At 42.0% G+C, this 23,839-nt stretch overlaps 1 protein-coding gene across 10 annotated transcripts in view; it reads left to right on the top strand.

The window, feature by feature from the left end:
• The window catches only part of PTPN5 (protein tyrosine phosphatase, non-receptor type 5), a 65,416-nt gene that overhangs the window by 30,479 nt on the left and 11,098 nt on the right, over positions 1–23,839 (top strand). For 8 of the 10 annotated variants that reach the window (XM_026044141.1, XM_026044143.1, XM_026044140.1 and 5 more), the window contains 9 exons: positions 4,045–4,226; positions 4,979–5,098; positions 6,932–7,015; positions 10,973–11,211; positions 14,455–14,644; positions 16,157–16,241; positions 19,468–19,547; positions 20,043–20,180; positions 23,399–23,509. In XM_026044141.1, the coding sequence (XP_025899926.1) occupies positions 4,065–4,226; positions 4,979–5,098; positions 6,932–7,015; positions 10,973–11,211; positions 14,455–14,644; positions 16,157–16,241; positions 19,468–19,547; positions 20,043–20,180; positions 23,399–23,509 (1,209 nt within the window). In that variant the 5' untranslated portion in view covers positions 4,045–4,064. Of the gene's footprint in view, positions 1–725; positions 803–4,044; positions 4,227–4,978; positions 5,099–6,931; positions 7,016–10,972; positions 11,212–14,454; positions 14,645–16,156; positions 16,242–19,467; positions 19,548–20,042; positions 20,181–23,398; positions 23,510–23,839 lie in introns of those variants that run through there. The other 2 variants (XM_026044147.1, XM_026044146.1) reach the window with 2 other exon arrangements.

The raw sequence follows: 23,839 nt of genomic DNA, 5'->3' as shown, positions 1-23,839 counted from the left end.
GTTACACAGCACATCAAGCCCCCAGCACCAATGATTTGGGCAGTCAAATGAGGTTTGCAAGTCTGTAGCTGGCCAGTCACCCTCCTGTAGAAGGAGAGGAGAGGGAGGCAGTTTGTCTTGCAATCTGCTGTTTCTCCACTGCATCTCTATGGCAGCTTGCAGGCTTGTTCTTAGAGGTGACCCTGCTGCGTTATGATAACAGGCATGGGTGGCAGCGAACATTTTTTTTTTTTTTTTCTCCCTCTTCTGACTTCACCCCTTTTCTCTCCTCCCACCCGTCGCAGATGAAGTGGCAGGTGGCCTGAGTGGGAGCAGTGTGAAAATGGATGCGGAGCAAGCGTGTGAGTCAGCAGTTGGGCAGGGAACTGCTGAGCAGCAAGGCAGCAGCTCTTCCCCTCGCCCGCTCCAGCATCGGGCCCCGCTCCCCTCCAACGGGAAGAGGCYGAGCAGAGGTGGGACTGGGCTGTCCACCAGCAGGGAGCAGAGCCTGTGTTCTGTTCAGCAGTGCTCAGCTCAAGTAAAGAGCAGGGGTAAATGTTGACTCTCCTTTGGCAAAGCTGCTTTTCTAAGAAGTCTGCTAAAGATTATACCAGTGAAGGCGTAAAGGCATTGGATTAGAAATGCATAGATCTCAGTTCAGTGCCTGTCATGATCCCAGATTTTCTGCATGACTGTATTCTTCTCTTTCTTTTCTCTTGATGTCTTTCCTTTTTAGAAATTAGTTTGGCTCATGCTGCAGCCAGACTCCACCAACTGAGCTTGAAAGTCGATCTGAAACTTCAGTGCTTTTCCTGGCTTGTAGGTGAGACCCATTTCCTTCCCTGTGCTGTTGTTTCAAGAACTCTGCAAAGAACACTTACTCTTCCCAGTGTGAAGGCTGCAGATTTTAAGCATACTAAGTACTCCCAGAAAGTACTTAGACTTAGGGACTTGCACTTACTGGCATTTCTGACATTTCTGGGTTGTTCTCTATCCTATTGGGGTAGATTTACTTTTTTCTTTCTTTTTTTTCCCCACCTCTCCCTTTAACATTAGCGAGGAGCATTATTGTGTCTAAGTCTGCATTTTTGTAATGATGCAGAAAGGTTGTATTTTTTATTATTAGTTTCTTTGCTTCTTTCAGAAGTAGAGGCTGAAGTAGGTTTTTTTCCTATTGTAGTCTGAGCAATTGAAGGTAGACACTTTGCATMTGTGCATGTGTCTACCCAAAGCTTTCTGTTTCAAAGCTGTAATTTAAGTCATTGTCACAGATTCTTGTGTCTGTCCAGGTTCTCGCTAGTGCTTGAATTAAGCTGTCTGGTATCTCCTGAGGAGCTCCCCATGTGGTTTCCCAGTACAAATGAAAGATCTACCAACAACAAGTGTTTGGCAGCTAGAGTTGGAGCTTTTTCCAGGATGGAAWTGAAAATATCAAGACAATTTAAGTTAGGAATGCAGAGAACATCAGGAAGAAAGACTTTTCYGAGTGGTGAATTGTATCCATCCATAAGCAGCCTTGAAAGTGGCTGATGGTTTGAAGAAGTTGAGGAGAGGTTTCTGAGGTGGCTGGCTGGTCGAGTTCCTATGGAGAAGGGAATGTAGGGACCCAAATTCTTTTTGACATAGACATCTGACAGCTCTCTTTGATGTCTGCTTCCCACAACACACCACCACGCTAAAAAGATTACTTAAAGGTTATTTTTGTTGGACGTGCTTATACTTTGCCATTCTTTCCTTCGGAAAACAATTCTTGGCAGGCACAGCAATCACCAGGAGCCGGGCAGATTGAGAGGGATGTGGGGCACCAATTCTGCATGTGCACCAACCGTGGGTGTTAGTGCTTTCTTCGTTCCTCTTGAAATGATGTTTTAATAGATCAGCTATATTGCATAGGTGCCAGAGACCCTAAGAGTTATCACTACCTGAGAAGCCACCATGGGAAAAAAAAAAACCAATGAAAAAGTCACCACAACCCAAGATGTGTGCAGGAATCTTGTGCAGGCAGAGTGTAATGGATGTGAGTAAAACTTAAATGTATAACAGTTATCTTTTCATTGCTAAGTTGCGTTTTGTTTTACCATTACAAAAATTCTTTGGTAAGGAGCAAGTCTTTTCATCCCACAACTAKCTTGTTAAATTCAGCATTTTTGCATAGCAGAGGACAAATTTTCTTGCAAAGTACTGTCTTCATTGAGAAATACAGCCAGGATGTGTGGTCCTGGGCCTGTGCTGCTTTACCTGTGAAGGCTCTCAGGATAAATCAGTTGACTTTGAGGAGCTGCTGCTGCCTTGCCTACAGTAGCAGTCAGATGTCGTGCAGGAAGGCATTGCCTTGCCCATTGCTCCAATAGTGCCCTTCAGTAGTTCCCTGAAGTGTAGTATTCTAACCCTATTTTTTATTCACAYAGAATATATATGTTCTCTGTTTATTCTTCTATCCTTTATGTGCTCATACACAGAGTCCAATGAAGGAGGAGATAGAGTTACAGGGGCTCCTGTATAGACATTTTCTGCATAAAGGAAGCCAACTTTTACTTTGGGAATGGATAAGAAGTTTCCCTGTGTAGATTGTTACATAACAGTATGTTGTGCCATGTGSGTGAATATGTTCAGAGAAAGAGTATAGAATGGAGGGATGGTTGCTTTGATTCAAAGAGTTTGTTTTTAAAGTGCAAGGATGATGGCTGGACTTGTGATGCTGTCRGAAGATTTTAGGTTCCTTTAACAAGCCCTATGGCTGCGACAGCCCTCAGAGGCCTCTTCTTTTTTCTGCCGAAGGATTTTTCTAGCAAGTGCAGGCTTATAGTGAAGGAAAAGTGTTTGTGCATCTCAAATCCTCATCTTCATAAGACAAAAATTCGGGAGCATGGCATGGAGATATTAAACTTTGRTGCAGACAAATCACTACCACAAGTGAGGCACAATTCACTCCTGAAGGTGGTTTTGCTTCTGGGCTCTCTCCAGACCTGCCTGCTGCTCTCGACATAACAGAACAGCTTTTGACATGTCTGTCCATAGCCTTTCAGGATGAATCCAGGGCCTTAGGACAAATAGGTGAAATCAGAAACAGCAGCAACTTRCACTTCCTAGTGCATTTCTATGTTCCTCTCCTTTTTAATTGGTTGTTCTTCTATGTTTTATTGACCTTTAATCTGAACCCTTGATCGTGCTTGTGGAAATGTACCAAGTCAGCACACAGAAAATAGAGTCTGCCAGTTATTGTCAGCATTACCTATGGTATGTGCACATATACCTGGGTGTACATCTGTTACCCATGCATCTGGAGAAATATTTATATAAAATACAAAGCCTTGGTGCTTTCCTCCCATGGCAAGATGTAAATCATTAGTAATTGCATTGAATGGGCCTGATCTGTCACTGTCACCACCAACTTGTAAATGCTTTTGCTTCTGTGCATACTGCACCAAAATACTATTACTGGGTGGCTAGCTACTCCACTGCGGCTTTACATTGAATGGAAAAGCATTACAGTGTTATTAAGTCTTGAGTAAAAACTCATTCCAGAAGTTATTAGAACTAAAGCCTATTTTAGTAGTGCCTTGGGACACCCTGACAAAATCCAGAGTCCGTTAGCACTCTCCAGACACCCRGAATAGGACAGTCTGTGCACTAGAAATTTATATTTAAATCAGAGAAAAAGCAGCCAAGAAAGGGAAAAGAGAGAAACTGAGCAAGAATGGGACAAAAYAGGTAGTTTTGCCCTCATGCAGCTGGGAAGTGTGTAGTAGCAAATAGCACAGAAGGTTCTTTTGAAACAGAAAAAACAAAAAGGTGCAGCAGTCTAMATGAGAATTTATTAACAACAAAGTGCAGATTCTGCACCTCCGGAAAGAAAGGGAAAATAATTTATCCACCCACACTCCCTTTTTCCTGACGAAGGCAGGTGAATAGAGCTGCACTACCGGAGCGTGACGCTCGCAGTCCCGAGCAGCGCTCGGGGATGCRGAGCTGCGGGGTAGCTCACGTCCCCGGGAACACAAGAGCTCCGCGGCGCCTGCCGCTTGCCGGCTATTCACTCCCTGCACGTGTCTCTTGCCCGTGAAGGTCTCGCCAGCCCAGCTGTGATGGAGCCAGGAGAGGAAGCTGAAGGACAAGCGGGACGGCTGAGCAGGAAGGAGCAGTCTGGGGAAAGCTGCCGGAAAACGGCCCCGCTCGCTTGGGCTGCCCGGTGGAGTGGATTAGTGCCYGGAGACAGGATGTATCTGTTTGTCCTCTCGCAGGTGTTGGTAAGGCAGCTTGTTGTCGCTTTGAAACACTGGGGCCCCCCTTTTTAAAGCTATTTTGGTATGGGAGCTTTACCACCATCCCCACTCTTGCGAATTGCGGGCTCCCATTCCAGCCTGCTGCCCCTCTACCAATATCTCCTTCCCCAAAGAGTCCACTTTGCTACAAAGCCATCCTGTGCCACTGCTAAGCAGAGGGATAGCATCCCTCTGGTTCAAAAGTACCTGGGAGGGGAACCCCTTAGAGCTGTCCCCCTTGGTATGGGAKGGGGCTGCTTCTCTCTGTGGCAGTTATTGCTTTTAACATTTGTGCAGCCTTGAGTGGCTCGAATGAAATGTTTCAACATGTATGTATTTATGTGTATATGTCTGTGTGGGAATATGTGTGGATATGGTTATCTGAGAGAGCTCTATGTAGTAGGGTGTAGACCTTTCAATAACATGCAAAGCATATTGAATACCCATTTTGATTTAAAAATAATTCAGAGGGATCTCTATTTCTCTTTTGATGTACGCAGTCCTTTGCTAATGTAAAATCAATGACCTAGGTCCACTTAATGCTAACTGAGCATTTAGATCTCAGTCTTTTTATTCCTATCAAGCTGCAGTACAGAAAATACCTGATTTCTTCTAAAAGCGAAAATCGTAATCAACATAAAATTGATGAGAACTAAATTAGTTAATTATGCAGTCTTGAAATGAAAATGTTGCTTAAGGAGGAGTGCTCGTTATGTGTTTTCTGATTGCTTGCGCAGCTTCTCTGCATGATGCTGTGCTACAGCACGTACGGGACCATCCCAGCAGCTCAGAACGCCTTGGACCTGCTCTCTTACACACTTACCCCCTTTGGGCAGTTTCTGTCAGACCAAGGAGAGGTAGGTTCCTGTGTTTGTGTCTCTGGTAGAGTGGTTGATATTAGTAGCCTTAGGTGATGCTTCAAATATTTCTCTGGTTTAAGTGTATAATACATATGCAGTTAATAAAGTGACTGTTGTACTATGTATGGTAGAAAATATTTTCTGAAAATACAGTCTTGGAAAAAAAGGGCTAAATTTGACCATGTTGTTAAATCTGCAGAGTGGAGTTTAAATAAATTGAGAATGATTGTAAATGAAACCAAGTAATGAGCCTCTGTGGTTTACTCCACAGTATGAGAGCTGAAGCTTATTTATGARGATGGATAGAATCTTAGATTTTGGGAAGATGGAAGGAGCACAAAAAGGCTGTGAAACACAAGACTCACTGTAACTTTTTGTTTTTTCTTGAGTGTTTAGAGCAAATCTGTATGTGGTGAAAGTATTTCAGGTGCACAGACACAGTTATRTCTACAGAGCTACCCTAATAAAAATGCTTAGCCTCTCACCATGACAGAATGACACGCACACCAGTATGATTCATCTGATGAATTGCTGAGGTAATTATACCCTCTGCAGATTTCTCTAGTGTGGACAGAACTTTAATTAAATGGTAAGCAGCTACTTTCAAAAATCACACCAAGTATATTTGCGTCAATGTTTAGATTCATCGTACGCGGTCCTTGTGGCAGAGGCTGTGCAGTAGAATCAGGAGCTCTGCCTCTTGGGGTTGAAGTATCGTGCGGGTTGCTTCCTGTGCTCACTTAACAGTGTGTGAGCTRCATGTCACCTGCTCTTTTGTATACTGCAAAGAAGTACTTTGACTTTTCTCAGTTGGATTACTAATGCATAATCAAAGCTCTTTATAGAAGATAAGGCATTCTGATTATCTTATATGCAGTGGGACCGTCGTTGAGTAATTGTTTATTACAGAAAACCCCTGATTTATATGACTTGGGCTTAAAATAAGTGTTTTGAGGGTTCAGCGTGGAGAAGAGCAATTCCTAGAATGCACCACCAGAACACCCCAAGTATGACTCTGCAGATGCATATCCTTGAGGACTGTTTATTACGGCACTATTTACAGTACAAAATTACTACAATTTAGACTTGAGAATAGTTAAGAGGAAGAAATGTACTGTCACTAAAATGAGCAAATAGGAGCCCTTAATTCTGCATTTCTTCCTAGCTATGCATCAGCAGCAGACCAAAAATCCTAGCCCTCTGAAGCCCAATAGAAGGACATTGTGCACCTMCTACTGAGAATAGGCTGATCTCTGAACTACATAGATATGGCCAGGATATCGGCATGAATTTCCCTGGCAGTGCTGAAAGTGAACATCATGACACTTCTCAGAATATATAGAAAATTTAAAACACTCTTGGGGTTGAATTATTATTTATTTTTATTTTTTTTGTAAAGGCCTGTAATCAAAAGAACAGCACTAAATTTCCACCAAAGCCCTTTGCCAAGGGACAGAAATTACTTGGACTATGACAAGCCCAAGCTGCAAAATTGAGTCACAGATCCAGATGTGAATATTGGAAATATATGAGGGTAGGAAGCAGTTTCACTGTGATGGCTGGTACCAAATTACTGAGAGACAATTTGGGATATTTGGAGGTCCTGGGGCTCAGAGATGGTTTCCATTTCGGTTTTCTCCAAAGCCTGGAATTTTTATTGGTGGAATATAACAGCTCCACACAGACAAGAATAAGTTGTGACTGATCAACGTGATAAATCCAAGAATGAATACAGCCTGTTTACCAAGGACACACACAGATGCTGTTCCATGCCCCTCAATAGTGCATGGAATAGTGCAATAAATCATTGTCGATTCTGTCATTTCACAGGACCTGACCAGAGCTGGGAGCATCGTAATATCCTATATCCTGCTATCATTAGCTTCTCTAGGACTGCTACTTGTAGGATCTCTGGTAAGCCATGATACTGCAAAACCATGTTCATGTCTCGTTGCAGTGTATTTTCCGAAAATGTCTAATTTGCTCAGTCAAGCTGAAGTTGTTTTAGAGTAATACCTTCTGGGATATTTCTGTGTAATTACTGTCATGCTTTACATAGAGGAATCCTGACTACACTTGTTCTTGCTCAATTTTTTGATGAAATGGGGTTTCAGATGATGGCTTTTATTACTTCCATACACAGGTGAGTAAAGTATTTTCACTTACAATAGGCAGGAGATGATCTAGTAGAGGAAGCAGCAAATATTGCTGCCTTAAGAATTAATCATAGAGCTGTCATTGACTGAAGTGGGAGCACGAGCTAGTTCCGAGCATGAGTATGATTGTGAATGTAGGGCCAGGGCCCCAGCTGCAGGACAAGATGGATGGCATGGCTGCAGTTCTAGTTAGCTAYGAGCTGCTTGGGAGCAGAAGGGCAGCGTGTTGTGCTTCTCCACTGATTGTGGAACTGGCACCAAGATGTGCCCTAGATGGGAAATCRAGGGGGAATTCTTTCTTTTCAGGGAGCTCTAGCTGATTGAGGCTCTTACCCTTGTTTTATTGTTATTAGAGTGGTAGTAGAGTCCCTGAAAACATAGGTAAAATATGGCCTTCTGTCTTTAGTCCATCTCCAGACACCTCAGGAAACTGAAACTACATTATACTGAGCAGTATAATGCATGATAGAGCTATAGGACTGCTAATAGAAATGCATCTCTGAACATCTCTAGACCAACATGCTGCTCGAAGCAGGGCTGTCACCAGTGCTAGATCAGTCAGATATGGCTTTTGCAGACATGTTTTGATATCCTGCAGGGTTTATCATCTCTGTGTGTACCTGTGCCAGGGCTGCCTGGCCCTTGTCGGGAAGAAACTTTCTTTAGTGTCCAGTCTGAATATTGTGAGCTGACTTGGCTGCCTGTTGGCCTTGTGCTTTCAGCTGTCACTCCCAAGAAGAATTTAGCTGCATCATTTCTGCCACTGCCCTTCAAGCAGATGAGGGCTGCTGTTAGCCTCTTTTAGAGGCTCTTTCCAGGCTAGAAAATCCAGCTCCTTAGCCTCCTTCACAGGCCGTGTGCTCTAGACCCCTGACCTTCACAGCCGTCCACTGGGCCCACTCCAATTTATCCATGTCCATCTTAAACTGGAGGGCTTAAAACAGGACCCAGTGTRCAAGCTGCAGCTTTAGCAGCCCTGGGTATCAGGGAATAGCAACTTCCTTCAATCTGCTGGCCACACTCCTCATGTGGCCCCATTTGAAGCTTGTGGTAATACAGTTCACAGTTCAATGACGTAGGGGACTGCACAGTGACAAAATCATCTGCTTCGTGTGTCAGGTGCACATGCTTTTAAAAACCATTCACAAAGTGAAGTGATTACTGATATTTCACCATTATTGGGGTCATTGCTGGAGGGTAAGGAAGATAGCCTGACTTATACAACTTTGTGCTTTTTTGATACTGCTTTGGTTTTGCAGAAAAATGACCTGAGCTGGAAATCAGAATAGAAGGAGCATGATTTCTCTTAATATTGAACCTCTTTGTAGCTGGGTGGAAACACTTCATTTCCAAGTCATTCTTAGCACTGGTATTAGAGCTCTGTGCACCTCAAAAAATTCCAGTCTGAGCTTGAACGCTTTTGCATCAGTAGCAACTCATTTCAACAAAACAGTTACACTAATGTAAATAAGGATAGGTCACACAGCAGATGAAAACATCTGCTTCTGCCAGCATTTAGGGAGAAAGGTGTAAAACACGCTAACCGGACACGACAAATAGCGCAGTGGTAGAGCTGAGCAGATTTTCTAGATGCCAGCTTGATGGAGAGCAGTTAGTTCCACAATTTTAATTATTTATTGGTTTTCCCTCTGTCTCAGTCCCCATTTTATTTATTTATTTCAGCACCTGTGTTAAGGTTCTCTGGGGAAGGGAGAAATTGTGGCGATCCAGCTACTTTGTTGTTTTAATGTAGGGGAACAGCTGTTGGACCATCTAACAAGGATGAGAAATGGTAGGCAAGCAGAGTCCAAGACATGATACCCAGAGCATTAATATGCCTCTCTGCACTGGGCACGCACCAAAATCCATATCATGTATCCAGGAGTTCATAAATCTGACATCTTGGCACAAATTTTTCAGGAGAGCAGGCATGAGCCAAAGTTTGAGGCAGTCTTCTGAGGATACCCAATTACCAGAATGTGTTGCTAGGTTAGTGACCACAGTGAGAACAGCTGGCTGCGTAGAGCGCTTGAGGTTTGCATTGCTGATGCTGTCTGTTTTCTGCCTCGTGTGAGGARGAGATGGTGCTTTAAGACCCAGGCAGCTGCAAAGAACCAGGGTCTGGTCCTGCTGACCAGCTTTTCAGAGATGACTATTTCTCTTTTATTTAGTTTAATCTCATTACTTCTAAGTAATGAGATTTAATTTCCTCTGGTATCTTGGGCCTATATTACTGTCCACACACTCTTTTCAACCTTTAAAAAAAAAAAAAAAAAAAAAAAAAAAAGCATCTCTGCTTTTAGGACAAACTTTATATTCCATTGGATTTACAGCTCATTATATCACCAGTGAAGTCAATCCCATGTGACCACACCAGCTCTGCACTGCATCTGTAGCATGTAATTGGCACCCAGCTTTACAGCTGGCCCCTCGGTGTTGATGGGAGCAACAAGAGCAAATGCCTCTCCTGTACAAAGCTGTCGAGCAGTTAATTACTTCACCTTGTGACCTGCCGGTATATTACAGTCCTTGGGTTTGTGTAAGGACCATGGCTAGTGCTGCGAGACGACCAAGCTCCAGAAGGCATCTTAGAAACTGAACGTAGAATCAGATCTTTAGGCATCTTGTTTCTCATCCATTAGGCCAAACGTGGATAGACTCGGTGGATATTTGGCATCAAATGTGTTCTGAAGTCACCTGCCCACTTAAAAGCCACATAAGGAAAAAACAGAAGAGGCTTTACCTTGAGAAATATGCCACATTCTGTAAATCTCCTTGGTCTCAAAAGCGTGTACAGAAGGACAAGATAGTTTTATAACACTTAACCTGCATAACATTGCTCCTAGCTCTGTATTAGAGGGGTCAAGTTGGCCTAAGAGTCCACACCCAGGGGCTCAGATACAGACTTTTTAACTGATGCCTCTGTGTAGGATTAAACAGTCTGCCAATAATATATTCAAATCATCTAGTCTGCCACAGTGAACTACTAATATAATGTAGTAGTTGCTAATTCGTTCCATTTTCAGCCCTTCATAACTCCAATAATAAATTCTAGTGCTATATTTATGCCCAGGAACTTCAGAGGATTTATTTAATGTGTAAACCAGACAGCTAAGTTAGTAAACAAACTCGATCACTAGTCAAAAGTGATATTGATTTCTGAACCTCAAACCCAGGGGCATTAAAACTCAGGCTTCTTTAGAATGCCATTGGTTTATATGGGAGTTTAGTCTACAGTGCTAGGCTATGGTGCCAGATTACCAAGGATGTGTCATTCAGGAACATTGTGTTTATCTGTCTTAACCCAGTTGTATCTATGTCTGAAATTTGTCAGGAAAGACAACATATGTGGAACAGTATAGTAGRTTTTGGATTTGTATACAAGCATTGGAAGGGTAATGAACTGAAYAAAGGGACAATGCTGTCACATTGGCTTGCATATGACAGTCACAAGCACATTCAGTGTCCCCGAGTTAAGCCTGGCTACCTCTGTGGAAATATCTGTGGCTGAAAGGATGTTTTAATAGGTAGGTGTGAATCATCCTTGTAATGTGTGCTGCAAAGCTGCTTCTGCATGGAATGCTCCTGTCCTCTCTGATAGCATCCAGCTCTATGAGGTATGATGAGGGCTGCTGCCCTAAAGACACCCTCTCTAGGTTGTGAAAGCTGGGAACAAGCAGAAAGGGTTTTTTTAAAAAATGTTTGTTTCCTCCAGTTTTGGCATCTGATCAGAGCCCGTTCAGACCCTCCCTTTCCGCCACAAGAGGACAGGCGCCAATCTGTGAGCCGCCAGCCGTCGTTCACGTACTCMGAGTGGACAGAGGATAAAAATGAGGATGACTTCCTAGATTTGGATCCCGTACCGGAGACCCCAGTCTTCGACTGCGTAATGGACATTAAAGCAGAGACGGATCCGGCCTCGCTAACGGTTAAATCCGTGGGCTTGCAAGAAAGGTAGGGTAGATATGATGAAGAGGGGCAAGTTGGGTCCCAGGCTCTATGGGCTTAGGAGTTCTGTGTAACAGGATGTTTTGCTGCGTTCATGAATGTCACTTTAAAATGTGATTTCAAAGCCAAGCTGCTACTTGATTTCCTATCTGTTTTCAGTCCAATCATAAATATACAATATACCAGCCAAAAAATGTGTGGTTTCCAGATGGTTGTTCACAAGGCTTATTCATAAATAATGTTTCCTTTAGAAGATCCATTTATGTTTGATTAGTATCTTGTCCTGAGATGGCAACTGAAAAGCATGAAAACCACTGTAGGGCACTAAAACTTTTTACTGCCAGAAGATGGACCCTGTTAATTTTTTCCCCTCACTCATGCTGGAGGATTAGTCTTTTTTCCAAAAGCCAGTTGCAATTCAAATGGTCATCTATTATAGTTCTCTTATAAAAGGGTTAGTCCTAAAGTAAATCAATTCCTTTGAAATGAATCTGATGATGAAATTTGAGGCAAGCTGGTGTTCACTCCTTGAATCAGCAAGAGAATGGAGCTTCTCAGATAATCACAGCTGAAAGACATTTTTAAGGCAAAAGGAAGGCAGAAAAGATGCAGTATTGATCTGTGTTACACTTCTCCATCTTCACTCAAATATCTTACAGAAGGGTCCCTGTAACAGACATGCTCTGAAAGACACAGAAGTCTCAGGGAGATGCGAATCCCAGATCATGTGAGTGCAGACAGGGAAAGGTGCAGCGGAGTGCTGGGCACTCTGCTGGACTGATATCCCTACATGTTCATCCTTGAGACTGTCGAACTTGACTAGATTCAGTGTTTGTCTGTAGGCATGTGTGTGCATAAGGGAAGGAGAAGAACCTTAAAACCGAACTTGACATGCTCTTCTCTGAAGCTAAGGTTGAAGATCCTATCCTTTCTGCTCCCAGGAAGCCTGAGTTGACCTTGGTGGCAGCCTCCATCTYTGTGCTGAGAGCTCAGTGAAACAGCACATCTCAAGGACAGAAATCCTGTTGAGTAATTCTGCAAAGATGCTGGTGCTATGAATAAGGTTACTGAAAGGTGCAACATAAAATATCACTTTATTTCTCAGACTTTCCAGCTTAAGTGGAATGTTGATAGTTAATGCTGTCATCTAAAACTTAAAACAAAGGGTAGATTGTCTAAAAGTGTATGGCGTCAAGTTTCCAGAGCTCCATGAGGAAAGAGGAGTGTTACAGCAAAGGTCTTTAATTCACCTCTGAGCTTACAATGTTGTTTTTCTCGTTCTGAAATCATGGTTAGATCATTTGCCCTAAAATGTCACACCTTTTACCTTATCTTCTGCTTTAAGTATGAGATTGCAGTGACCTCTAGGGAAAATCTTGGAGCTTGTTGATGTCAGTGAGGTTGGCCTTGTTTTTATTTGGAGCAAGATTGATCTTGAAAAACAACAGAATCATTGAGTTGCACTGAATCAACAACGATTAAAAACTGTGAGGGAAGCAGAGATAGAAAATAGAAAGCAATTGCTTGAGGTTCTCGTGCTATATAGAACGTGCATAATAAGATGTAAAATTTCCTGTTCTTATACATATGCAATTGAGAAAACAGAYGTGATTTCAGCTTTGGGTTGTGCTCTGATAGATTGCATTCACATGAGGCATCGGTCACTCTTTAGGTGTAACTGTTAATTTACCTACTCACCCATCTTTTTCACCCACTCTGCTTCTCCAGCTTTCATCTCTGTCATTCCTCAACCACTTGCACCATTGCAAGGATAACCACTAGTCTGAATTTGAACAGCACTGAATGTTAGCCTTAAGAAGAGACAATCTCATTTGTGCATCTTGGAGAGATGTTAACATCCTCAAGTACATAGCTTCCTCCACCATTTAAAAAAAAAAAAAAAAAAAAAAAAAAAAAAAAAAAAAAAAAAAAAAAAAAAAAAAAAGGTGGGGGGGAGAAAAAAGAAGAGGAAAAAAAATTGTTACCAGTCAAATGCAGCTATTTCTAAGGGTGAAATGTAAGAGCTATGGAACAGCTCATAGGATAGAGTGAAAATTTTATTAAATAGCCCACTAAAAATTCAATGTCTACCACTAGTGGTTATGTTTCATGCAAGTTTATTTTCCTCACGACTGTGAATCATCGCAGGAGGCTGGCTGCACATTTTATGGATACACTCTGGCATCCAGAAAAGGGCTGTCATCCTAGTAACAACTTGCTCTCTGTGAGCTGGTTGTGTCTGCATGCATATGTATTTTACAACAGCTCCTGCAAGTAGTTCCCAAGTAGATTTTGATAATTGAGTCACCAAATACAGGTCTACTGTGTGGATGTAAAGAATATTACAGATAGTAATCATGATATTCCATGCTGCTTTTATTGTTTTACAGTTACTTAACTAGACACTCGCTGATGAAGTTCAAACCTTTTATCTATAGAGTGTTAGATTGGCAGAAGTTCAGGAATGCCTTAAAACTGTGTTCAATAAGCAGTGCTTGATTTTGACTTTTTCATTTTATGACACAGCTAACATATAAATGCCACTAATATTTCTGTATTCAACATGACCAATGTTGAATTGGTCATTTAGCTGTCACTATCACTTTCAAAATGTTTGGGCCTTMATTTTGTCCTTCTCATGATTAATTGTGGTGGAAGAAAAGCTTTTCAGACAGAAAAATTTACAGTAAAGGGTCTCCTGCCCTTTTATTGARCTGTTAAGAATTATCTCAAGAACTTACCGCACTGATGTTGTTCTGGGCTACTGGTAAATTCTTATTCAGGAGGGATAGTGTGTGAGACCTAACCTAAAGAAAACTAGGGCCAGGATTTTCACTAATGATATTTAAAATGTCACTCTGTATTTTGACATGTGAAAATAAGGTGTGAGCTACACGAGTACTAAAACTTCCTTGCAGTTGCCTGCTCCACATCTTTGAAAAACAAGTTGCTTGTATTTAGGCAACAGTACAGAGAGTTACCTGACTATAGACAAGATTTTGAAAGTGTTGGCCTTCATCTTCCCGTGTGTTTTAACTGCAGAAACAATCTTCTGGTCTTGACTGCATCCCCCATTGTGCATTGGTAGTGAGTGACAGTAACACRTCCAGCATCATGAGCAGAGTGGGTTTTTTTTCACTAAAGTTATCATTTATTTGTCACTGGCATGGCATTCATAGCTGATATGTGCTGACAGTGGTGGGTCCATCTCTGCTGCTGTAAACAAACTCTACTTGCTGTTTTTTGCAGGAGAGGTTCAAATGTTTCACTCACACTAGATATGTGTACGCCGGGCTGCTCCGAGCAAGGCTTTGGCTATGTCATGTCGCCCCGGGAGCAGTCAGCTCAAGAATACCTTCAATCAGCATCAAACATCCTGACTGAAGAGGAGCTGCACAAGAAGGCCTTGGATCCCTTCATACTCCAGGCAGAGTTCTTTGTGAGTATTCTGACCTCTCTCTGCACAGTAAGAGTCTAGGAGCATCAGTCAAGAGGGATGTTGTCTCTCTCCTATGAATCTTGTTGCTATTTGCCTCAAGACTAAAAATAGTGAGGRAAAACTCCACTTCTGGCAGTGCAGCACTTGATGAAATCCTCAAATTCATCACTCTTTGACATGACACAGTCCGAAAGGTTGTAGTGTTCTTGCTACTTACAAATGATAGAAGTTGTCTGGCAATGAAAAACAGCTGCGTTTTCAGAATTTTGTTTGTTGTTTTCAGCATGTTATGTTTAAAGGGGGGGAAAAAAAAATCCCTATACTATAGGAAAAGGTGGGRGCGGAGGGGAAAAGCCAAGTCTGCTGTAGGGATGACTCCTTGAAATCTTTGGAGTTGCCCTAGGGATGAAATCAACCCAAATGACTGTTCTTTACTTTTCAGTGCTTGGCATAGAGCTATCATCTAAATTGCCTGAATGTTCTCCAGATAGCTGAAGCACCGGTTGGCTATGTCACTCAGCAGGAGCCATACAGAGCATGCTTTAGTGTGTGTGTTTTGTTTTTATCTGCACAGAAATTATTTGTCAGGTAAAAGCAGCTGCTTTAGTTGTTTTTAGGTTTCTGAAGTATTTTTTGCTGGTTTCTGTATCTTCTCTGAATTTGGAAGAAAGAGCTCTTAGCTTATTTGGGGAAAAAATTTAGCTTTCACATATGCAATTGGAGTAAGGAGATAAAAAGTGGATTTCAAAGTCCTTTGGGACAAAAGTTTAATGCCCAGAAGTTTTGTAAATTTGCAATGGCTAGTTGTACCAAATAGTACTTCCACGATTGCTTTAGTAGTAGTAGTATAAGTTGTCTCTTGTTAAGTGATACTCTGCTATGTAAGAAATGAGTAGGGAGAACAAGAAGCCCCTCCATCTTCGTGTGTCTTTTGATCCAGTGGTGTGGGGAGCWGGTAACCAGTGCACAGATCTTTGCTCTCCTTGCCCACAGAACCAGGGAGTGCAGAGAGCACAGTGATCTTGACTCCTAGAGCCAGGTCACCAGGCCAGCTGCTCAGCGCATGTCGTGTTTTTTTACTGGGGGGAATTGTCACCAAGTTATTCCCTTTGCCCCAAGTGCAAGGCATGGTGTGTGAGTCAAAGGAGAGTGTCTGAGATCTCGTGACTTTTGAAGCGGGGTATCTTACCTACCACCTTTTTGCTGAGTTCTGTGCCTACACTTGTAATTCAGTTCTAATAATACTGGGAGGTGACATAATGCCACTGTGCGTATTACTCAATGAATCAGTCACTATGAGCGTTTTCCTATTAAGTATTTCAGGAAAGAAAGCCAGTGACAGTAAAAGGAAACATCAATCATGTTTTGGTGGTAAATTGCCAGAAGTGCAGTACCATATGTCTCAGCTGACTTCATTTCTTCTCCTCCCTCACAGGCAGGACGTAATGAGTTTGCGCTTTTTATTTCTCTTGTGAATCTAATAATACTACCTGCTCTGCATTTTTTGAACAGGAAATTCCAATGAACTTCGTTGATCCAAAGGAATATGATATTCCAGGCTTAGTGCGGAAGAATCGCTACAAAACAATTCTCCCAAGTAAGTTCCCTGCTTTTTATGTCAATAAAAGAGTGGTTTGTTCCGCATGCTTGAAAGGCTTTGCACTTTGCTTTCCAGGATACATCAACTGTGTTTTTGCTACCATATGTTGTCTAAGGCAGTGTTTATAAAGCAGCAACATGGCTTTGAAGCATAAATTATATTTCAAAAGGGATACAGAGCATGGAGAATTAACGACCCACTGGCTGCTAGGAGGACTTAAATTTAAATCATTAGAATTGAATCATGAGATGCTGTTATACCTGAGACCTTGGTGTGTTTATTCATGTTACTTGGTATTTTCTGTGATAAACTCATTCAGAGGAACCAAATTCTKGCAGCATTGCTATCCTGAGCAGTGATTTCAGAAGTAGCTAGTGATTTTAGTGCTAATGATTGCAGATGTCTAGATGGCTTTATTTTCAAGTGACCTGAATATTCTGAAGTTGGCATCTAATGCCTATCTTGAGAGTTGGATCAGTTTCAAACATCCCAAATTGGATGTTTAAACAGAAACATCAAAATTACTGCTATTCTTAACACCCACTTCCTGTGATGTAAACAGAGTTGTGAAAGCATATGGCTCGCTGCCATGTACTTTTAGGAATGATCACGCACCACATTAATTACCTGCTGCAAACCCTATCTCAGCCTTACAGATAGGAGGTGGCAGCCATTGCTATCACTTTGACCTCTCAAAATGAAAATAACTACCTTGTACCCTGTTTACCTCAGATTAACAATCTTATTCCAAGCCCTCTATTCTCTGGATTTTTTTTTCCCCTGAAGAATTCTGAAACTAGTAGTTTGTGCAGTGTTATCTCACAGCATTGTCCTGATGTTACTGAGGAAAGGAGAGGGCTTCCTTGCTGGCTCCCCCATCTCTAAGCATATGGTCCCTTTTGTGCTGTAAAGCTGAAGATTTGTAAATTATCCATAGGCTGGGTAAGACAGGGAACTGAAGGCAAGATGAGGGAGAGAAGGATGTTTTTTGGGTTTGAGCCTCCTGTGGTTTTCTGGTTTCCAAGCTGACGCAGTGGACCCTGTGCTGCTCTGTATACCTACCTAGCATTAAGTTCTGGTTGCAGTAAGTAACAATGGAAGGAGCTGCTGAATATGCTGCAGCAGGAAAGGCTCTCACAACTGTGATTGTCATTTTAATGTAGGGGCCAGCAAGTGTTGGATTATCCAACTAATGTCAAACCTCACATCTATTACTTGGGATTTTAGAAATAACTAAAATTCTCCTACCAGCTACATCTCCAGAAATAATCTAGCCAGTTATCATTGAAAGATAAGCAATCACTTAACATGTTGATCAGTTAGTTGCAAATCTAGCATTAATTGTAGTATGTTAGAGACATGTTAATAGGTTCCAACTCATCTAGCTTATTTTTCTTTTGTAGTAAATCCTTTTTGCGGATTCACTGGTGATGGTGATAGTGAAATGGCTTAAAAGGGTCGTTTTTTGATGGCAGAAGGGCCTTTCTGGAGAAATGTCATGCAGAGGGGGTTAATCTGAAGATGTCATGAATGTGAAGTTTAATATTTGCGGGCAATCCTCTACTTTCCTTCCAGAGAAGAATCTGGAGTCTACTGACTACAGAATATGATTAAGAAATRGTAACTTTTCCCTAGTATTTTAGGAAGCATTTTTTGAGTATAGTGGGAAAACACGTTCTGCAGAGTTCCAGAGGTGGGTGAGAACCCATTGGAGGATGTTGTATATCAGTTTCCTTGAATCTTTTTTTCAAGAGAAATGTCTAGACAGACTTTTAAAATTTCTACACAGTTCTGTTGCATTTACCCCATTCATCGTTAAGCCAAACATTCCAGCATTATTGTTAGTAAAGAAAAATCACATAATCATTACCCAGGCTTCAACAGACTTAATGGGTGCCTCTATAGAACCCTGACAAAAGTACTTCTTGAAAGGGGCCTAAACTGAGTCCAGTGACATTTGAAAAGGTATCTGGCAACTGCTGTTGCTTTTTATATGACACTGTGTGTGTGTGTGTGTGTGTGTGTGTGTGTGTGTGTGTGTGTGTGTGTGTGTGTGTGAGAGAGAGAGAGAGAGAGAGAAGCAGCTTTTCAGAATTACTGCTCTACTGAGTGTCTCAATCTACTAGCAGTAGAGGAACAAGCAAAGGTGAATAGGAGGGAAGGATGTTTCAGAGAAACTTGCCTACTTTTGGTACTTCCATGCTATAAAATGGTAACTTTAATACCTTTGCTTTGCAGATTGTGATTATGTTCTCACATTATGGATAATGTCAATTGGTTCTGTCTGAGGGCAGCATTTCATGCTGAGTCTGCGTTCATAATCCACCAGAAATTGCTGTGTGCTTGGTCCTCTGTGCTTTGCACAGTATCACACTACTCTTATTTTGTTCTGGTTTCTGAACAGGTTGAATTTTTTATGAAGAAGTTATTTGTGATTTGTTTTTTATATTCTCCTGGCAATACACTGCTGCTCTTTGACGAAGCCTCTGCCACAAGGATGTTGCTTGTTAATGATGACAAACATGTGTCCCTTGTGAAAGTGGATGAATGTGGGCCTGTGTCAGCTCCTGTTAAAATCAGTGGAACAGTTCCCGTTGACTTCAGTGAGAGATTCATGGAGCTTCCCAGCTAGAATAATGTATTCATTCGGTGTCTTATGTAAGCAAGAAAAATCTTTCATAAACAGCCCCCATGAGGGAAACTCAAGTAGAGCAGCAACTTTGCAAAGCACATGAGACTAATATTCCTCAATTTCTCTTTAAGCATCGTATTCATCACTAGTGCATCTTAGTTCAGTGCAAGACAAGACCGTGGAAAGTTATTGTCATCTTGCTTTCAGGCAAGGAATGTTCATGGTTGGGGGGAAAAGCTGTTTGCTGCCACTTGACAAATAATATTCTAGTGTCCTCTAAGGCAAGTTTTGTCCAATGACATTACACATTGAGAAATACTTGACTACAGCTAAAAAGTTACTGCTTCTCCAGAGTTACCCTGCAGCCTTGTTTCTGCACCAGGAATGAGACTTCAGAGACAGCAGAATGACCCCAACCAGACGATCCCTTTTTCTGTTAAAATTTTAACATGGGAGCTCTCCAAGGCCACTACGTTTTGTTGGGATGCCCCTGTATGCACTAAATGTCTGGCTGTACAAAATAATCTTGTGTCTCTTGCTCATTTCTCTCAGCAACTGATAAACTGTAGCTTATCTCTTTACATGTTGCAGATCCTCACAGCAGAGTGTGCCTTACCTCAGCTGATCAGGACGACCCCCTTAGCTCTTACATCAATGCTAACTACATCAGGGTAAGACCTCAACAGTCCAGTGTGTTTGACCGGCCTCTATCAGCCACTGTTAGCATAAAGAGATTTAATTGCAACATCCACTGGCTTTTAAAGGCATCCTAGCTGATCTGGTTGCTCTTCTCTCCTGCTTACATTAACTGAAAACCAAGTGTTAAGTGCAACTGTACAAGTTCAGACCAGAGAGATGCACACTTCTGCAGTTACTGAGGTGAAGAGGTATTCACCTGGCCTGACCAAGGCACTAGAAAACAAACCTGCATAAGGCTCCTGACCTAACCAGGGTCACCTCAAAGCCATGGGACTCTCACTGCTCTAACTGTGAGAATCCAGATCCTGCTTCTGTGTGCATATGTGCAGGAGAGAGATAGACAGGGGAAGAACCTGTGGCATGGAGTCTCCAATCCAACCAGTGGCAGCGCTCTGTTTAAAGACTGAACCCTCAAGCTTGTGGTGGGCATCCCTGTTAAAACTGATCTCTTGTTGTTTTGTTGGCAGGGCTATGGAGGAGAGGAAAAGGTATATATTGCTACTCAGGGACCGATAGTTAATACTGTAAGTGATTTCTGGAGAATGGTGTGGCAGGAGCGTTGTCCCATCATTGTCATGATTACCAATATAGAAGAGATGAATGAGGTAATGGTGTTACATACAGTCTGTATTTTATATGTACTCTAGCAGATATTTCTAGCACAGATGCTAAGCCAGTGAAAAGAAGCTAGTACAATGGCCTCAGCTATCAGAGCCAACATGAACACTTTCAGGTTGAGATGTGTGTGTTCTCCCACTTCCTGGTGAGGTTGCTGTAAGTCCTATTTCACTGTCCAACTTGGCCACTGCTATTTTGGCTTGTTCTCCTCTCCCAGCTGATGTAAGACCTCTATAAACCCAGCTCTATTTGCAGAAACTTTTTCAAGTCCCCTGTGAAGGTGTCAAAGTGGCAGCACCCAATCCCTACTTATTCCTACTAGGTAGGAATTCTGCATATTTTCTGGATAATATTCTGAATATTTTTAATTAACAGAGTCCGTACTTTTCTGTCGTTTATTATGGTTCAATGCCTATAGTGACCTAACACGCATCTTGCTGTTTTCCAAGTATTCATTACTAACTTTCTGCTGAAATTCTTGCCCCACAGCAGAGCTGTTAGAGCCACATGTCTGAATTTCAGTTCACAGGCAGGTGTCAGAGTCCAGGCCACCTTTACTGGTAGAGTAGGGTGCGAGGCAGTGGCTTGGGCAGGAATTAGTCTCTTGCAGCCTCCATCACCCTTAGCAGCAAGGTGAAGTACAGCGCTCTCAGCGATACTTCCTAGGCTGAAGGAGCAGTATTTGTCCACACTCACACCTGAGAACTCATTGGTAACTTAGGTGAGGCTTTTTCATGTGGAGAAGAAGTTTCAGACAGATGGCCAGGATGGGAACACATCAAACGTGCTGAGCTATGCTAGCTTAGCTAGTAGCTGAGGGTCGTATTTATACATGTGCATAAACCTTTAGCTTTCCCCATGTGTGAAGTAAGTTGCTTTAGCTTGAATTTCAGTGAGAAAGACACGRACTAGGTGGTCACACAGAAGTACTTTGCTTTACAAGTTAGTACCCAGCAGTTAGAGCAGCCGGTTGACTCAGCAGGTGCTCTTAGGATATTGCTGACATCAAGCATAGCATGCTGCTGGCCTAAAGGTTTTCTCACTGAGATTGGTACTAGCATGTTTCAGCTCACACCTGCCTCTTAGTTCTGTTACTGCTGTGTGTAGTGACAGTTTGCTACTACAGAGCTGGTGTTAACTTGTTCATGGGTCTGAGGGGCCAGTATATGGCAAATGACATATTAAGGTGTTACAAGATAGTCTACCAGAATCATTTAAGCACTTTGGAAAGGTTTACCCTTTTTAAGAAAGAGGAGAAGGCAGAGAAACTTTGTCCTTTGTGTGTGTTGGAGTTCTCCTGCTGTAGCTTCTATGGCAGGGTTGTATAACAGGAAGGCAGAATAACCTTTCATCCAGAGTTCTCCTTGCAAGTACTGCAAATATTTCATTCATCTTATCAGCCTTGGGAAGCAGTGCACTGCAGTGCTATTGCCCTGTGTAAGTGGAGCTTGCTGCAGCCTATATATTATTACAGAGCTGCTGAGTCTTATCTGAAACCTTTTGTGTCAAAAATTAGATGATGTCAGGAATCTCAGCCCTAAATATAGGGTAATTGCTTCCGTATGAATGTTTCCTATATGCATTCCTTTTTTTTTCTTTTCTATAATGCATATTAACGTATGAATAGCAGGAGTCAGAGGATAGAGATTGAAACCCCCAACCTTTGTTCTCCCCTTATGCTAGGAACAGGCTTTGCGTTTCTTTTGGTGCAGTGACTTTGCTAATAGGAGTGTGAAGAGCTCTGTATCTCAGCCCTCTGTCATGTCTGATCTGAACTGACAGACAGCCCACAAGAGTGAGTGGGCAGCTTCACTCCKAGGCAGAACAACGTCTGTGCTATTGATAGTTGTTAGCGCTCTTGACGACTTTTACAATGGATTCTGCAGCTTGAGAGGAGGGGAAGCAAAAACGCAATCTGCGTAAGTAATTTTTGCAGACACAGTGGGCCCCCTTCCCAGTGGCTTGTTAGCTGGTGTACTACGCAGCTGGAAGAGCACGGATTCTCCCCCACAAAAGAATTGACTCGGTCCTTTTCAAGATACTTTTCTGTTGTTTGTCCTCCTCCTGAAGTGGGATTATTTTTGCTGGGGGAGAACAGCACATCATTTAGCTTGCTGCGTTTATTCAGGGTTATATCTAGTCATGCTAAAGAGGAAGTTTGCAGATTCTTTCACAGGTGTTGTCCAACAGCAGATCCTTATTCTTCTGTAATAACAAAAAAAATTCTTCATACTTCATCATAAGGGAACCTTTATCTCAGATCCTGCCTTCTTCATGTCATTCCCTCAAAGTCCTCTTCTGTCAACTAGTCCCTACTCCACCGTTGAAGATGCTTGTCTCTGCTCTTACCAACTGACTAGCTTAAAGAGAGATTCCATACAAAAGATACAAAAGATTTTTGCCAGCTSTTTTTCCAGGATGGGAGAGTTCCAGGCTCCCCCTTTCCTCAAGTGTAAGATATCAGTACCACTGCTGAGCTTTGGGTTATAGCTTCAGTTTCTCTGGTTGTCTGGTTGTGTTGGCTGCATCCCTGGCTATGTTTTGGTGCATTTAAATGCAGTATTCCTAYAGCTGCTACAGCTGTTGCTTTGTTTTGGCTTCCTAGCTCTGATGAAAGATTCTCCATCTCCATTTAAAATGAGTTTTAATACATAATCTAAGTTGCAGAAACATTTCCTGTCACATTCTTCTGTACAAAAGCCTGTGAAAAAGATGTTTTTATTTTCAGAGAGCAAATGCTCTCTGAGGATGTCAGAGATCAAAAATAGAAAAGATGTATTTTGTGTTTCCCTACCCATTTATGCATCCTGCAGAAATATTAATAATCAATGTACTTGATACTAGTAATTATTATCATAAGAAATTAATATAAAATACAGGTTTATTAATAAACGTAGATGTCTCGCCACTAGTCTCCCTAGTGAACCTTAAAAATACACAGGACCATGTGTGAAGTTTAATTAGGATGMGAACATTTTAAAACAGCCATTAGTAGTTATTTTATTTGAGTGTTTTTTAATCACACAGCTGAGTGCAAGAGGGAAAAAAAAAGCCTTTAGTCCCTTTATGGAAAGTAACTTGTACTTATTATAGAAACAGCCTTCATTCATATTCATCTGTGCATGCACTATATCCAATTTCAGAGGAGTAAAAATGAGCTTCCTTTGATGCCTGCTTAACTAGATGTATTTTATATTGCACACAGAAATGCACAGAATATTGGCCAGAGGAACAGGTCACCTACGAAGGAATAGAAATCACAGTTAACCAAGTCATACAAGCAGATGATTACCGTTTAAGGCTCATCACGCTAAAGGTAAATCATTCGAGTGTACTTACCGTAACTTGGCAATCGAAACAGTTAAACTGGACTCTCCACGGGGAGCTGGGCAGAAATCCTCTCCGCTGTTGACTACCCTACACTATCGCTTGTCATCACTGCAGTCATTTTGGGTTTGCCCAGTTCACCAACTTATAAAGGGTACGTTGACATAAGCAGGTAGATTTAGACCGCATATGTACAACCCAAAGATTTCCAGCCCCGTTCTATAGCAATGAGTTCACTCCCTGGCAAAAAAAAAAAAAAAACAGTGAATCATTTTCTTGTGTGCCTTGACTACCCTACACTATCGCTTGTCATCACTGC

This window comes from Nothoprocta perdicaria, unplaced genomic scaffold, assembly GCF_003342845.1.
Source record: "Nothoprocta perdicaria isolate Ctin4 unplaced genomic scaffold, notPer1 scaffold_350, whole genome shotgun sequence".
In the NCBI taxonomy this organism is placed as follows: Eukaryota; Metazoa; Chordata; class Aves; order Tinamiformes; family Tinamidae; genus Nothoprocta; species Nothoprocta perdicaria.
Note: the sequence above shows the minus strand (reverse complement) of the source record. Positions and strands in the feature narration are given on the sequence as shown.